At 38.0% G+C, this 18,002-nt stretch overlaps 2 protein-coding genes across 3 annotated transcripts in view; one reads left to right on the top strand and one right to left on the bottom strand.

Moving 5' to 3' along the window:
- Window positions 1-2,300: 2,300 nt before the first annotated feature.
- Window positions 2,301-10,366, bottom strand: LOC117402977 (malate dehydrogenase, cytoplasmic). The gene is made up of 9 exons (XM_034004738.3): window positions 10,209-10,366; window positions 8,976-9,074; window positions 8,452-8,548; window positions 7,240-7,415; window positions 6,656-6,778; window positions 5,310-5,486; window positions 4,687-4,800; window positions 3,634-3,723; window positions 2,301-2,620 (listed from the first exon to the last, which is right to left on the bottom strand). Exons 1-9 carry the CDS (start codon window positions 10,209-10,211, stop codon window positions 2,501-2,503), a joined length of 999 nt encoding a protein of 332 aa, XP_033860629.3. The 5' UTR covers window positions 10,212-10,366; the 3' UTR covers window positions 2,301-2,500.
- A 53-nt stretch (window positions 10,367-10,419) lies between these two features.
- LOC117402976 (WD repeat-containing and planar cell polarity effector protein fritz homolog) overlaps window positions 10,420-18,002 on the top strand; it is a 94,260-nt gene continuing 86,677 nt past the window's right edge. The window contains exon 1 of one of the 2 annotated variants that reach the window (XM_059024439.1): window positions 10,420-11,124. The gene's annotated coding sequence lies outside the window, so the exon portion shown is untranslated. The remainder of the gene's footprint in view (window positions 11,125-18,002) is intronic. The other variant, XM_059024438.1, reaches the window with a different exon arrangement.

Below are 18,002 nucleotides of genomic sequence, written 5' to 3' on the forward strand. Positions count from 1 at the left end.
TCTGTTCTGAATGCCCCTTTACCTAATCTCCATTTGTGACCCCTGGTCCTTGTTTTCTTTCAGGTCGAGAAAGTCCCCTGCGTCGACATTGTCAATACTTTGAGACGGTATTAATTTTAAAACCTTTTTTTTTTTTGAGCGTACTGAAAGTAAAATACAAACTTGTTTTATGATATTAACAGGGTTGTCTTTTGTATTTTTTTTTTTGTATTAACAGTATTTAGTGCATTTGAGTCTTGCAATGAATATTCGTATTTTGCTCCTTTTCCAGCGTTCTTATTTATCAATGTACACGTTATAAAAACAAATTAGTCACTTTTGCTTTGATTTTGTGATAAAACTGGTACTTGTATTGATTTTATTGTTAATCTTTAAAACAGTTTGAAGCATTTCTGAGTGTGTTGTGGGCCAACATTATGAACTTATTTTTCGTATTAACACAGTACCATGCGGTTGTTTTGCAATGAAGATTCGTTGCTGGTTAATTTTTCATCGATTGTCCATGCTTACCAATGTACACGTTTTGAGGGTGAACAATATATATAATATGTGTTAATAAAGCATGATACTTATTGCTTTTATTAATTAAAAAAAAAAAAACATGTTTGTTTTATTGCGCTGCAAGCCCAGCTTAACACACGCTTGTGTTCCGATACTTACGGGGCTGTCTTTAGTGGATTTTACTGTTTTTATTATTATTACAATACAAACTGTTTTTACCCACTGACACAACCTTTAACGACGTTGCTGGAATGTTGTAATGTACTTATGTCGTTTCTATAAGGTTGTGTGCAGGCAGCTTTTTCATGATTGCATCTGAAGTATTTGCAGATATTAGTGATGTATTTGCAGATGTTAGTGATCTTATGGGTCTCAAATAGTCGCAGGGGCTACTGGCCCCGGCGTTCATTTAAAGTTTTAAGGTATGTTTGGCTGTTCGGTCCAGTATTTTTACCTTTTGTTTTGTGTTTGCTGTTTTTAACTAAAACAAAACTACACCCTACTAGTAATAGTTCTTAAATTCCTACACGTGAAGAATTAAGAGACACATCTGTATTGTCTGACCAGCAACCTGGACACAGATTTAAACATATACAACTATTCATTTCAGATTTTCATTCATCTTATAAATAACTATGTGGTGGTTTTACAATGCATTAAAAACAAAGCATCACAGGTTGAAAAATGTAAAGGGTATATCAGATCAACTAGTTTGTAAATGGCTAATGATACCACTTCTAATTAAATGAGAATCACAGTATAAAACCCTATGTAAAATCATCTGGTCTATATGATTAATATGGTCAGTTAAAAGCAATGCGGCAGTGAAAGGGTTCATTTTTACTAGACAGCACAGTAAGAAAATCAAAGTTTCATTAGTAAGAAATGAAAGAACTCCAAACATTGACAAGAACTCAAATTGTGTGGTCTCTATGCGGATGTAATGGCATGTCACGTTACCTCATTTTAGCAGCCACATTTGGTAAGTGGTCAATTTCATGGACAGCACATTTGTCATAACTGGTTTATATAACCCTTCATGGTTTCCGAGATGTATAGCTTGGACATAAGTTAGCAAAAAAAGTCAGGAAATTTGTATATTTTCTGGTTGATACCGACAATTATATTTGACCTAATGAATTACACAATACACCACTGTACCTAGCACAAAGCCAAATATTTTAAACGTTAGTTCTTGATCAACCAGAAACTAAAAAAAGTCACATGACCACACGATGATGGCTGTCTTACAGGAAGTCACAGGCCGAAGTTTCTACATCGCTGAATATTTGAAGTTGCCAGTTTAAATGGTGATTTGCTGTGATAGGTGGGCTGAAAGTCTCATACAAGCTCCCCTTACGATCAAGCATAAGAAAACACATTGTAGTATTAAATATGCCATTGTGTTACTAGTATACGATGAGAAACCACCCAAGAATATACTGTACAGCCATATATTTGTTATCCATGATCAGTTTCTCTTTATCATTAAGCAGTACCTCAGTTTACGTCTCCTGTTACATGGTGGTTATAAATCATTCGTTTCATTTGTCTACACCACTATGGTGTTTTTCATAAAGGTGGACATGTCAATGAGGCACAGCATATATAAAACGAACATTTCAATAAGTATGCTATAGAATGAAAATACTAGCAAAGTACTGCAAATGTATTGGTTACTTCAGATATAGCCTATTTTATGGAATAGTGGATTTTATAGAACATCTCAAAAAGGCTGAATTAAATTTCAGATGAATTCTCTGTAAACCAGCATATTAGAAAAAATTAATGCAAGAGTATTTGTGTTACGTTGTTTTATTGTACTTTATAACCGATACAACAATGATCATGAAGGTGCTTTACAAATTACATTCCATGTGGTTCCAAATAAAACCTGAGGTGTCACACATTACATCTATAAACACATCTGGGTTTAGAGACGACATGGAAGTTTCTCTGCTTTTAAGTGCTGTACTGTTTCTTGGTCACTATGGGCAAGTCAAGCAATGAACTCCAGTGCAGTATCTCTCTCTTCAACAAGCTCCTTGGCAGTGGCGTCCATCTTCCCACGAGAAAAGTCATTGATCGCCAGGCCATCAACAATGGTCCAGGTCTTATTCTGGAACAAGAAATAGCAATAAGCATACTACCACCACCACCACCACCACCACCACCACCACCACCACCACCACCACCAACTGCCAGGCAGTTTTACAGCTTCCAAGCTCAGTACCAGTTGGAAATTTTGGCAAGCTGCAGCACAAGTGTCAGCAACAGATCAGTTTTACGGAGGTGAAATGTTCAATACAACAGAACCCGGAGTTGCCTTGCAATCACTGCACATTTTTCTTGTGTCCTCTCTCTTCATTTTCATAGCAGACCCAATACCAGTACATTTCAGTGAATTTGCTGGCAACCATTGATATTAATTTAATCGCAGCAACTTCTGCTTCGCAAACTTGAAGCGGGTTTGGTTGCTGATGACGTGTGCGAAGTTTCAGATCAAAATCGGTTCACCGGTTCCCAATATTATTATTATTATTATTTATTTCTTAGCAGACGCCCTTATCCAGGGCGACTTACAATCGTAAGCAAATACAATATTTTGAAAGGTTTGCGTCAGGCCACCATCTTGGTTGATGCAGGAGTACTTTTTTTTTTTTTTTTTTTGCACCTGAACTGTAATCTACACGGGAGGATACCTGCCAAGTTTCATGTTGATTGGTTACACCGTGTGTGAACAGGAGCAATTTAAAAGTCTTGAGAGGAAAAAACAAATAAAAATAAAACACACATCTTTACAATAGGCTTATCAAGCCAGCTTGGAAGCCTAATAATGATGTTATCCCATTACTTGAATAGTCAAAAGAATGAAGCCATCTCCTCGAAATACTATTTATTGGATAGAATGTTCAATGGAGACATTCCTTGATGTTGCAATGCAATTTTGCCAGTCAATTACTAGTCATCTTATTTAACATGGGAACTAGTACTCGCTACTTCATGCATGAAACCACCAGCTTGCCTTGCACTCTGCTCATGGTTCAACATGTGCTGGAGTGAATAACCCATTCGGGGAGGAACTGGGGACAACATATTGCAGTGTGTCAATGTCTCAAATAAAAGGCTTACCTTGATTACAACAGGGAATGAGTAGATCAGATCACTGGGAATCCCATAGGAGTTTCCATCAGAGATAACACCCATAGAGATGAATTCACCCTTGATTAGAAGAACACACATTATAAAGTGTAAACTACCAATTGTTTATCCATTCACAAAACATTGTAACTGGACTCATTCAATATGTTCATTTGCTTTCTTACTAGAAGTTTCATAGTACTTTTATACTACACGAGGAGCGCAGTTCTAGCAATATACAGCAGAATTACACAACTTACTTACTGTATCCCTAGCTAGAGCATCTTTGTAAATTTGCCAGACCACCAGGAAAAAAACGGTACAGTTTAGTTTACTGCATTTGTTCCAATAGTCAAACAAGGTTCCATCTCTTACATGTATATATTTGATGACAGTTTATACAGGGACAACTAAGGTCAAGTTTAATTTCCTTTAAAATAGAAGAGGGTTTTATTGCTTAGGAAGATTCTTATTCAAATACAAAGTAATGCACACTTCTAAAAGGCCAGGTTTACTTCTGAATACAATCTTGAGAAATTAACTCATAAATTTGCTCCCAAGTGGTTTACCAGTGTTGCTGCAATATTCAAACTTATTATGTAGCACATTTCCACATTGCTGTCAACAAAACTGCATATTTCAGGTTAAAAGATCCCCAGTCTGGTTTTAAATTTTTGCTCAGTAAGCTTATGCACGCATTCAGTGGAAAAACAGGAAGTGTTGGAGGAGGAGGGTGGGCATGCACTATAAAAAGAATCTGTTCTGCCTAGATGCACACCAATTAAAGTGAAATTTCCCAGTAAGGTAGGTGTGTGTGAGATATAATAGAGATAGAGATAGATAAACTAATTTAAAAAAAAGAAAGAAAAAAGCTCATTAAAAAAGTTAACACTGACATTAAACTTGATTTTACAAAAAAAAATACCATGCTTGGAGAGAATTATAAAATATGAGATCTGTAGTTTCATGCGCATGGATATATGCCTGTGAGGAAGTGCAATGAGTAAATAAATCGTTCTTCCTAAACAATGAAAAAGCATTCACCTCAGGAGTACCGAACCAGATGTCTCTCATGTGGTCAGAGATAGCCTTGGCAGCCGACATTGCGCTGGACAGCTTACGAGCCTTGATGACTGCAGCTCCGCGCTGCTGCACAGTCTGGGAACGAAAAGCAAAAACCACAGGACTTACAGCAGGGTTTGAAACCTGCCTGTGCCAGGGCCAAATATCAGGCAGAGAAGCAGCAACAAAAAGGCTACAGATTGAATGTTAATGGAAACCCAAGGAGAAAATATGAAGTACTGGAATCAAACCAACACTTCTGTTAGAATACATTAATTTAACTGAGCTCCACCGAGGAGACCACTAAACACTGTGAATCTGACAACACACAAGCATTGACCAGGGGTATCAATATTCTCCACTTACGATATCCATGGTCCACTTAAGATGCCTGCTTGTAAAACCTGAGGAATTAAGCTTTACTAGCTGTGCAGGTTCCTATTTTTGCCCAACATCAGAAGGCATAAGTCAATCTTAACACAATTTACTTGGGTTAAGTGGGGTGGGGGGGGGGGGGAAGAGATTAAATAGTAGATATAGCAAGTATATATTATAAAATGCTTTCTCAAAAAAAACGAACCAGTCCGGCAGAGAATCGTACTCACACTGATGAAGTCTCCCTTGAGCCAACCATCATCCTTTACTGCGTCATAGGCTCCAATCTCTTTGCCCTGCACTTTGACCTTGGCATGGTGGACATCAGGGTACTGGGTAGAGGAATGGTTGCCCCAGATAATCACATCCTTCACATTGTCCGCTGGAACCCCCACTCGTATCGCCACCTGTACAAGACAGCCACAGTGAATCGTTTAACACCATGCAGCTTGTTAAACCGGCAAGATATTGTGGACTTCAAAAAAACAAAGCTGGAGTGCATTTATTTAAGTACAGCTTGCCCTGCTAATTCCCCCCCCCCCCCCCCCCCAAATCTAGACTCCTAAAGTACATGGCTAAACAATTCCATTAAATCTTACCCATTATATACACACCACAATTGTGTTGGTATATTTCCTATAGAAAAAAATAAAATAAAATTAACCTATAGTAAGTGTGTTACATTTTTGAATGGTATGTTTGCTTTTTACAAATTTTGAAGCTACTAAGAAGTGGCCTTGCTCCTTCTAGATATTTGAATGCTGTCACTGCGTTCCTGCAAAAGGTTCACCCGAACGCACAGAAATGTGAGCAAAAAGAAAACCACAGACTGGTTATGGAGGAGCCAAAGCACCTAAAGGCTCATTGAGACCACTCTTAAATCTCACTGGAGCAACTTTGCTCCCTCGCTTACAAATTGCTGCATGAATCCATGAAAAAGTATTTTCAATCTATGTTCCGAAGTAGAACACAGGGTTAATGCATTAGTGCATCACTATGCAAATCTGGAAATTGTGTTAAAGTAAAAAAAATAAATAGGATTACCATAATGCATGCATTTTGTACTGTATATAGGAAAATGCAAGGCCTGTGAAATTATAGCAATTCATAGCAGGCAAGATTTTCAGGAATTTTCCTAGCTGTCTTTGCTAATTTATCTTATTATAAAAACAGGGGATTGGGTTTGAATTTCAACACCTCCTTGGTAATTAGTCATCCCCATAGCAATTATCTAGGCTACATCAGAATGACCACTGGGCTGGCTTTTGCCAAACTGACAGGCAGCTCATTAAAAAGCACCTCCAGTTATCAAGAGACTTCTTTTCAGGAAGAGTTCAACTTCCATAATGCAACTCATCAGCAAGCTTCAAAAGGGTTATTCAATCCCTGCAATACTTGCTTTGAAGGATGAAAAAGCAAAACAAAAAAAACAGACAAGTAAATGTAGATTGTGTACATAGAACCTTCAACCCGAGTTCAGTGCAGATCATAAACATGTCTACTGACCCACACAAGCATTTAACCAAATAGTCAGCAGTGTGGCTGCAACAGAAGAGTTCTGGCTGAGCTTCCCCACCTGTGATCTTGCCCTGTTGTGGTCCAGGCGGGTCAGACAGGAGAAGTTCTCTTTAGGAATTGAGGGCGCAGATTTGGAGGCAATCAGGCAGTTGGTGTTGGCTGGATTTCCTACAACTAGGACCTGGAAAAGAAAGATGGGTCAGTTCATCTTTTAAATGCTGGGGTAGTTAACCAGTGGGGAAGACGTGGTTAGAACTCGCCTTTGGGACAAGGGACACCTATTTGAAGAGGTGGTCTGGTTGGTCCTAACCCTGCACTTCAGCTGCAGAGTGCTTGTAAAGGCACCCTTTATTGCTTGCGTGGGTGAAAGTTCCACTCAATTTAGGGAACATTGCTCAAAGGGCTCACCATATCTGAATAAGCTCTTCTCTAGGTATATGCAACAAATGGAGAAGCGGTTCTGTAAATGTGTAAAACTAAAAGGAGTGACACTGACTTGGAGCTGCTTCCACTATATCCCTGTGAAATGCATCTCCACCATGGAAAAATGTCCCCACTCAATGCAAAACAAGCCACCAGACATCCCCACGTTAGGGAACAGAACAGTCCCATTTCATTGCACCCTCCTTAGTCTTAAATCACCTTGACGGTCTTCTTTGCGTACTTGTCCAGAGCAGCACCCTGGGACTTAAAAATCTTCACATTGGCTTTCAGCAAGTCCTTCCTCTCCATGCCTTCCTTCCTTGGCATGGAGCCAACCAGAATCGCTGCATCAAGGTCCTTGAAAGCTACCTCCTCCTTGTCGGTTGGAATGACCTCTGTGAAATCGAAACAATTTTAATTTAGACTGGGGGAGGGTAAGCAGAGCCTGTTTTGAACAAGCAGGCTGTTGTAAAACCACCATACACATTTTCAGACGAGACATTTCAGAATATTTAATTTGAAGAACACAACAAGCTTTTGGGTATCAATACTTTTTTTATTATTATTTTTATTACTGTGTGTGTGTGGGGGGGGGGGGGGGGGGGCCAGCAAGGGGGTTTCTTTCCTTAATAGGAGCCCAGCAATTAAATGCAGAGCACATGCTATCCTGTCTTATAAACTAAGCAATACTTACAGTACACACAAAATGTACAGTATAGTACAGAGGATACAGTCCTTTGACAATGCAGTTAACCTTGCTTATTGCTGCGGTGGAGACTTCTAAACTACTGCAATGCATTTCTTTATATGCAAAACAAGTTCTGCCAAATTTCCTTGTTTAGATGGTGCAATACAGACTACCTGGCACAACTGAATTGTCAGGATTTATTACATCCAATTTAAATCTATATAAATACAGCCACTCACTACCAACAGAGCAGGATATACGATTGGCTGGATATGCGTTCCTAACCACATACCATCATATGATAGAGAAAGCTACCTTGGTTTAGAAATATTGCTTACATCACTAGACAGCATAGTATGTGCTCAGCATTTAACACAGTAATAAATACCGTTATCACCTTGAACGGGTGCCATGCCTTTGTATAATGAATTGATCCAAGCTGTACCTGGCACACTTGCTGTTCTCAATTGCACAGAAGAACCTCAAAACTGTTCTCATCTAGAAGCATTTTCAATGTGGTTAGATTAGTTAGTATCAGAGCGTGGCAATGTAGACCTAATCCTTAACTGATGGCAATGACCTACTTTTCTTTTGTTGCATCTGCCATTTCATTTAAGAGAAGTGAATTTATAAAACCAATGCAAGCGCTACTCTGCTGAAAAGAATAAAGTGGTTAGTGATCTGGCAGAAAAGGGACATTGTTACAAGCCATTAAAGCAATAAAACAGACGTATTCTCTGTACCTCTGAGAAGTGGGAGTGCGCAGTCCTGCAGTTCCATCACCACGCCATCCAGGACTGGCAGCATTGGAGTGATGTCAAGCAGAACAAGGACAAGGGGCTAAACAAAGACTTAAAATTAAAAACACAAATCCACTCCACAATAACCTACCTAGCAATTAACTTCTGGGTGCACTCTGCCAGACACTTGCACTGGAATGTATGAAGACCAAGGGTGCCTTAACTCATTCCCAGCAGATAACTAAATTACACCCTACAAGCAGAAGCTGTGCTTCAGTTCAATCCTTTTAAATACCAGTACAAAGTAGAGCTGGTTTTCCTCTGGGGGAATTGTGGGTGGTTGTATTTTTATCTCCAAGCCATGATAGGTTGGTAACTACTGCAAGGGAGGCATTTAACCTTCCTGTGCTTCTTTTCAGCTGTCTATCACAAATAAATGACAAAACAAGTTGTAGACCACTCAGATAAAACATTGCTTATGCAGTTACAGTAAGTTGGTGTGTATGTGTTAGAAAAGCAGTTTCTACCTGATCTTTGCCGAACACATCTCCCTTGGCGATGTTGTAAAGCAGGGAGTAGGCAATCTGGCCTGCAGCTCCGGTCACAAGAACGCGAATGGGGTCAGACTGCAACAATGAAATAGATATTAGTACCTGAACTAAATTATCAGCAGAGAAATTACAAGGTGAATGCATAGACTGTTTGGTCATCTTTTAGGATGCAGCAACCAATTTATGTCAGAGAAGCATCAGCAGAATTTCACCAGCTGAGTTTCTATAACCATGCATATAGGTGTGCATTTCTGGGGTGAGGTGTTGAAAGTCAATTCCTGCTTAACTAAACAAACTAAGTTTTATTTTAACCATCCTGACAACAGACCATCACCAGGTAATGTAGTGGCTAACGCCCTTTAAAAATTGACAAAATGTCCACTGTTATCAATGCAGTTGAAGCCAGGCTTTGCTGTTGCCCCATGGTTAACATTACCTTTAGGTGGTATAAGCAAACTAGGTTACATGCTAGACATCTCGTTGGTGCATGCATATATGTGGCTTAAACATGAACTGCAATACTTGGACATGAACAGACAAACGAAGTTTAAAAGGTGACCAATTGAACATCCACTTTCTAAAACAGAAAGCCGCAGAAATTCTCGAAGTATTTTTGCTTTAGGAGAGTTGGTCTAATACATTATGGTGCCCAAGTTAAAATAATAAACATTTGAAACTTGGGGAAACTGTAAAACAACGACTGTCACGTTTTGCTCGCATAAGCCAATTCCCATCTAAAAGCATTAACGCAAAACAGAATCAGTAAGCTGTACTGTTTTAACCGCCTTTGCACAGAAACAGAAAATGTGTTGGTTTGCCTAAATGTAAACTGGAACAGTGCAAGGAACCTAATGTCAAATGAACGATAGCTAACTAGGACGTTTTTATTTGTTCTGGCTTTACAGCTAGAACACTTGAATTACAACCTTGAAATAATGATTGGATGAATGCTTGCGCAGTATGCGGTTTCCAAAATAAATTATGCAAGTTAACGTTTGGTGCGTAGTACAGTACAGCCGAATGAATAACCGCACAGCGATACACTGTTTCTGTCAAGCAAAGCATTGATATAAAATGTAACACGAGAGGAAAATGGATTTAAATTCCTAAAAAAAAAATACCACTTGCATTTAAAGGCACATTTTAATGATACACGTTCTTAATGCATATTTTAAATTACTATTCTGTTATAGCATTCGAATACTTTACCATTGTCTATGATTCTTGTTCTGTCTGTCAACCTACAACAACGTCTCCCGCTTGATAAGGGTCACCTCTACACCACGAAGATTTCAGTCACAAGTCGAGTACAACTGAGCATGCGCTGCTGTTGTTCGCATTGAAACCTGGGATTATTAGTTTGCATCTCAGATGTAGTCCAATCATTCTATATAAGATACGGAAAACGGAAAACTACAACTTCCAAGATGCCTCCTGTCCTGCAGTCACGCCTACAGCAGTGAAACGCAGCTAGTTTTTGTATAAACTTGAAAACGATATTATTTATCTTTTTATTAATTTATATTAAAATACAATGATAATGGGATGCCTATGTTATTTTTAAAAGTGCAAAAAAAATTTTTTGTATCTTATTGCGTGATTGCAAACACGCAAGGATATAAGCAACAAATCATTCGTTCAGCATCGGGATCAAAGTTCTAAAATCGGGTTTGGAATTATAGAACAAAAATCAACATTATATACATAAATCAGAAAAAAACTGTAAGATTATGTTGTGCGAACTGCTGCAGGAATCCAACCCGGAAGAAAATAACGAACGCTTGTTCTTTCTGTGAGTTGTTTTTTTTTCTAAGGGAAGTTGAGCCGATGAAGCTTCTGTGGTTGCCAAGTGACGGAGAGCCAAGCCTTCATGCCACTCCAGCAGTCCGCCTGAAGAACTCAAGGCTTTGTAACGCCAGTGTCTGTCACAGTCAGGAATGATTTTGTTCTGATACATCACTAAACAGTAAAAAAAGCAACTCATCAGACATACAGATATCAGTATACAGATACTTGAGGAGTATTTTTTTTGAAAAAACCGAATACATTCAGAAAACAGATTTGTGCTGATTGCTGTTTCAATCTAAATGCCTGGTTTCGTGGACTGCAGACTGCCCCTAAATAGGTAAGCAGTCATTTTAAAGATTCATTTAATTTTAAAATATAAATTCTAGTCCGAATGGGTTGCATTTCTTTCAAGCATACCACCCCTCTGAAAAGTAAAGTGTGTTTACTGGTACTGCAGTTTTCTTACTGGCTAAATTATTATTCAGCATCCTTTAAATTGGTCATTGAAATTTAATAATATATGCTAAAAATGTATGACTGTCTTTTCTTTGCAAAAGCAAGTTATAACGCTGTTGCAGAGTTTACAATGTCAAAATATCACTAGGGAGGTATATTGGAATTCGAGGCGGACTGTAGTCCTATGCTCCAGGACGTCTCTCTTAAGAGGGAGATTACAAAAAGCAGGTCAAATATTGCCATCAAGTTCACTCCACTGCTGTGGGGTCTGTTTTTGAGATGTCTATTTTTGCATCTTCAATTTTTTCCTACTTTCAATTTATACTGTAAATGTAATCTCTAAAATCGTTATTCAATGAACGAGGAATACCTATATAAAAAAATACTATAGCACCATTCAAAAAAACATATTTTTTCACTATAAAATACCCTGGTAAGTACTGCAGTATTTGTTATGTGGGATAGCAATGAACAGTTTCAAAATGCATGTTTGCATAGGGGTTCAAAAGCAGTATTTTATGTGGTTATTATGGGTGTGAGCCCATGTGAAAGTATCAGATCTGTTGGCATTTCCTGTAAATGATATCTGATCATTTTGAAAAATACAGTGTTGAGGGTAATGAAACTGCAAAGTGAAGTCACAGGGCTTCCACAAACTGAGATTAAATGTGGTAAGTATGCAGACAAAGTAATGCAGACAAGTGGGACTTTCCTAGCTGTCACAGCAAGAGTGATAAACAACATCTCCTGGTTTATAACCTAAATATGTTATTGACCCTAACTGAGATTTAGATCAATTAAATACACTCAAAATATGCATTTGATCACATGACCTCCCCTGCACCGTAAACACTGAGCTGCTTGTTCCCCACTTATAGACATGCTGAAAAAAGTTAAGGCAATCCACCAAAATCAAGACAAGGATGTTTAACCCAAAACATACAGTGCTTTGAGAGACTCTTATAATACATGTGCATCAACACAAAGGAAAGAGCTACTGTATGTTGTACCTCACTTTATAGAAATGAATAGTTGATCTAATCAGTGATACACTAGTCAAAGGGTATTAAAACAAGTAGCAGTTTATAAATATTTAGGTATTTGGCTGGGCAGTGTTTTGTCTTTTAAACCTCACATTGATAAAGTTCAATCTAAAGTGAAATCTAGAATTGGTTTTGCAATAAATCATGTTTTACATGTTCCGCTAGGTATACTGTAGTCCAGATGTCTTTTCTTCCAATACTGGATTATGGTGATGTTGTCTGTAAATGTCCTCGAAAGCTGCTTTGGGGAAGCTTGGTGCTTTATACCATTCTGCTATAAGATTTATAATTGTTGCTTCTTATCTTACTCATCACTGCTGTCTTTATATTATGGTTGAATGGCCTTCATCGCACACTAGGCGATTGGATCATTGGCTTAGGTTAGTTTATAGAATCCTGATTGGGAAAACCCCACTATGTATGAGCAACCTATTACAGTTCTCTGCTTCAGTTTACAATTTAAGATCAGATTCATTTATTAGATTGTTTTTTCCCAGAATGACCACTCTTTTTGGGTGTAATTAATTTCAGTTTGCGGCTGCTTATGGCTGGAATAAATTTCAAATAAAATTAATACTACAGAGTTTTTTTTTCGGAGGATGTTTTTAATTGGAATCTGAATTCACTTTTTTCTACGTTGTATTGGTTTGCTTTGTGCTGCTGTGATGTTTGCCTATTGACCAGATCACTGTTGTAAATGAGAATTTGTTCAATAAAGGTTAAATGAAAATGAAAAGCAACTGAAATATGTGCCGGGCAGGGTTGCATTGCTTTTGTGAACATTTGACTTAGCTAATCTACACAGAATCTTTCATTTTTTTATCTTTTATTCAGTTTTCCTTTTTTCATACCTTCAAAATACTTTTCAGGTTCAGTCACGCAGAAACTGATTTGATTGTAACTCAGTTCTGTACATATTTGCACGTACATTTTTAGTTCTGTATCAAGAGAACGGCTCACGTAATTTCAATAGCACTGTGAATGGAGACGCATTACCACTTGAGTGTGTCAGAATCTAGATTAAGGTGACCTACTTATTCATGAGTACTGGTTTGTGATTCGTTGTTGGAGGCTATATTTGAGCTCTCCTATATTTCTTGAAACTTTACATGTTCATTTGTTACAAGAAGAGATTCAAACTACCATGAATGTATATTCTAAAATGCTATGTAAATGATATAGCCAGCATACAGCTTGATAGAGCTATAGTGAAAGAATCTAGACATGTGTAAGTACTATTTAAACTTCAGCCAGAGCGTCATTCAGTTTAGTTGTAATTTAGGGCTCTAAGTGAGAACCTGGAATGTTGTGTGTGTTCAGCGTTTGTGTTTTGGAAGCCCTGAATCCATGTGTATGAAGGCTGTCTTTCTCTTATCCCACTTTTGAATCATTTATTTACTGAAACTCCTGTCAAATTTTGAAGAAACTTGCTAAGGACATTCTTTAGTATGCTTTTTTGCATGCATTGTAATCTAGGGGGTACAGTATGAGGTTGTCTGTCTGGAAGTCATTTTTTACACATGGAACAGCTTATCCAGTCATTGTATGATGAAGAGGACATTTTAGCTCAAGTTAATAAGAATATCAGACACTGATACAGTATGCCAGGAACATCCCGTATGTCTCTCTGTCAGCATGCATGCTTTTGATGATCTGAAGTACTTTAGTTATGTAAAATATATTAGTCATCATCAATCTCCAATATACCACAAGATCAAACTTTTTTCAATTTATTTTCTCAATGGAGTGCTTACTAAAGTTTAGAAATCCATAATGCAAAATCTATACAAAACCTAAATAAAACATGGATAGATGAGGAAGCCTGAAGGAACCAAATGCACAGGAGGGTGTAGTAACTCTTAAATATTTAGGGATGATGATTATTATATAATAGTTTATTTTATACGGTGTATGTACTGTATGCTGTGAAAGGTTGCTTGCCTTTGAGGGCAAAATCCATGTACAGCTACAGTACTTTTTGTCTTTTCATTGCATTAGTGGCAAAGGACTTTTGTCTCAGTGCTAGCTGATCTCGCCTATGCATTTTTCATTGGCTAATTACAGGGTCATTACATCAGTTGAACAAAACAGCTCCAGATATTGTTACAGTTGGTTCATCTTATTGACCTTGGCAGGTATTATTCTGTGACAGACATTGCTAAGTGTAAAGTAAAAATGTCCTTTAATCTAGAGTTCTAGGGGTTTGTTTTTTTCAACCAATTTGCACAACAGGTGCTGTATGATACTATTATAAAGCACCAATTCATACATGTTTTAAGTTTAAAGAGTTGCATAATCAAAAATAATAAAAGACTGTCAAGTTAAGAAAATAATATGAACAAAGAACAATTGGGTTTATAAGAGTAGACCTAGTATTCTTCATTATGTGTTATCCAGTGTTGTCAAGTCGTACGTAGTGTGGTACTATCCAGGAGTGCTTTTACCAGGTGAACCACTGGGGATCCCCTCCCTTATCTTTTTATGTTGGAAATCTGTCAGAATGGTTCCTGAGTTCTGTTGCTCCAGCATGGAGATTTGTATAATTTGTCTCCCTTAATCAAACTCAAACTGGCTGCCAGTTTGCCTGCAGGCCTGTGTTGTTTCTCTATGTGTCTTTTTGGTTCTTGGTTCTTGAGAAGTCATGTGATATTAAATATGACAATTCAACTCTATTGCCCTCTAAATGCCCTGTTTTGCTGTTTGCTTTGTGATTTGTTACTTTTTTCACTGGTTAGACTGAGCTGCTGTTTGACTTGTGGTAATAACAACCTGTAATATAACAGAACACTTAAATAAATTGTGTTCTGCTTAGAAAAAAAATATCAAAGTATGTGGCAGGGAGACCCTGTCGCTGGTTCTTGAGTGCTTGTGTGCCTTTACGGAAGCCGCTGGAACACGCAACAGGAGACACTTTGCTAAGCAATTAATTGAGCAGGCAGGCTTGACCAGTGCTGAGTCGATCGGGAGGTCCTGATTGGCTGCGGGGCGTGCCCGGGGAGGCAGCGCGGAACTCAAAAGGCGTCTGTGCCACAGCTTGGGGGCATCTGCATCGCCATGCTACACAGACAGGTGCTGTGTTTACATCAAGGAGGAGAGCGTCTGCTCCGTGGAGAGTACTACACGAAACCCTTCCACTTCAAGATGGTGCTCGTGAAGGCATTGACCAGCCAAGGCCGTTTGAAAAGGCCGTTTGAAGAGGCCTGAGTCACCATGAGAATGCCGGGACTCCGGGAGCCCCAAAGCTGCCAGATCACCCCCAGATCATCACCGATCCTCCACCACATTTCACAGTGGGTGCGAGACACTGTGGCTTGTAGGCCTCTCCAGGTCTCCGTCTCACCATTAGACGACCAGGTGTTGGGCAAAGCTGAAAATTGGACTCATCTGGGGGTGCTTCAGCAAGGCTGGAATCGGGCAGATTTGTCTTTGTGAAGGACGCATGAATCAAGCCAAGTACAAGGTTGTCCTGGAAGAAAACTTGCTTCCTTCTGCTCTGACAATGTTCCCCAACTCTGAGGATTGTTTTTTCCAGCAGGACAATGCTCCATGCCACACAGCCAGGGCAATCAAGGTGTGGATGGAGGACCACCAGATCAAGACCCTGTCATGGCCAGCCCAATCTCCAGACCTGAACCCCATTGAAAACCTCTGGAATGTGATCAAGAGGAAGATGGATGGTCACAAGCCATCAAACAAAGCCGAGCTGCTTGAATTTTTGTGCCAGGAGTGGCATAAAGTCACCCAACATCAATGTGAAAGACTGGTGGAGAGCATGCCAAGACGCATGAAAGCTGTGCTTGAAAATCAGGGTTATTCCACCAAATATTGATTTCTGAACTCTTACTAAGTTAAAACATTAGTATTGTGTTGTTTAAAAATAAATATGAACTTATTTTCTTTGCATTATTCGAGGTCTGACAACACTGCATCTTTTTTGTTATTTTGACCAGTTGTCATTTTCTGCAACTAAATGCTCTAAATGACAATATTTTTATTTGGAATTTGGGAGGAATGTTGTCAGTAGTTTATAGAATAAAACAAAAATGTTCATTTTACCCAAACACATACCTATAAATAGTAAAACCAGAGAAACTGATAATTTTGCAGTGGTCTCTTAATTTTTTTCAGAGCTGTATATATATATCATTTTTTGTACTTGTAGTAACAGGCTTTTAACACTAGAGGGAGACATTGTATTTGTAATTGTCATTTGGTAGGCGACTCCTGTAAACACTGCCATTGGCGTTTCGAAGTTTTTCTTTCAAGTGAAATAATAGTACCACAAATCTTAACTAGACGTCACACACCAGTATCTTTTGATTTAGGCACCTCTTCCATCTATCATTTTATTTCATTATTTGTTTTGGTGAGCATTTTAATATTGTTTAGTGTTGATAACATAATACAATAAAATAAAACCGAATGTAACTTCTTTGTGTCATGGAAATACCGACTACATAAAACCTACATTTCTACAGAGTAATGGCGATGGCTTAATATCTGTGGATCTCAAGTTCCCGTTGTTGCACATGCTGTACATGTCAAAGAAAATAACACTATGGAATATAGCATTGTTCTATTTTTAAACACCCTCTAGTTTTAAGTAATATATTAAAATATTGAATTTACTATGTTCAGTGTAATTCAAAGTATAAAGTATTATCCCAGAACATTATTTTTTGCCTTTTTATTAGAAATTCTCTAAAATGGTTTATTCATTTTTCTTTATTTGTGGATTCTTTTCAGTCGAATCCTAAATTCAAACAAATCCATATACTGTTGGACCTGCAGAGGGTGCTAATGAGACACATAGTGGAATTGCCTTTGATGTTGTGACCACTTTTTTTTTTTCCATAGGCTTAAAAAGAAATCCGTTTGCAAAGCAGTCTGGTACAACAATTGGACGACTGCTGGACAACCTCGCCATTAGAAAGAAATGTCTGTGGGATTGTCTTTAAATCCTCAGCCCTCTACAATGTTTCATTAATTCAAATCCTGTAAACTGGAAATGTATTTGGTCTGGCATAAACAGCAATTGCACAACAATAAAAGAGGACTGGACTGCCTCAGAGCCTGTCGGGACAGCCTGATTTCAGGTCAAAGCTTCCCACAGACAAGTTCGTTTTTTTTTGTTTTTATAAAAAAGAAAGACATCCCCAGGTTGTTGAATATGAAAAATAGAAATTTGTTGGGGTTCAAAGAATGCTTTATATCTCCTCCTGTGAGGAAAATCTTTAACCTTAATGCCCTGGTCATGGCACCAAGAAACCCATAATGATAAAAGACATTCTTACAAAAATCCTTTTGAACTATTTCTAGAGGTTTTTTTGTTTTTTAAATTGTATTTATGCAAAATAATGGCTACAGTAAAAATCTATTTTATCCAAACCGCTCAGTAGACATTAAATTTGTTTTATTAATGGGGATTTGTATAAAGAGGACTTCATGTAGAAACAAGTGCTACAACGTTGTTTTTTCTATAAACTAAGTAAATAATCAGCCGTATTGAGTGAAAAATCATTAAAATCACCAACGCTTACAGTTTTGTTACACTCCAAAAATAAAATAAAAAAGATTGTGGAAACTATATTTAAAATATTGAAAACTCAAAAACTTGGTAGACTGCTGAGATCTTTTTTGTAATGTGGTGTGTTTTTGCAGTTGTGATTTCCTTCTCTGCAATGTAAATCAGCTTTTAGGCCTACTAACTAATAAG

The sequence above is a fragment of the Acipenser ruthenus genome, chromosome 5 (genome assembly GCF_902713425.1).
Source record: "Acipenser ruthenus chromosome 5, fAciRut3.2 maternal haplotype, whole genome shotgun sequence".
NCBI classification, from domain to species: domain Eukaryota; kingdom Metazoa; phylum Chordata; class Actinopteri; order Acipenseriformes; family Acipenseridae; genus Acipenser; species Acipenser ruthenus.

Coding starts and splice junctions, on each gene's coding strand:
- LOC117402977 (XM_034004738.3), bottom strand. Junction 8,549..8,975: donor ATGTGTTCGGCAAAGATCAG/GTAGAAACTGCT, acceptor GTCTTTGTTTAG/CCCCTTGTCCTTGTTCTGCT. Junction 5,487..6,655: donor ACAACAGGGCAAGATCACAG/GTGGGGAAGCTC, acceptor TGTCTTGTACAG/GTGGCGATACGAGTGGGGGT.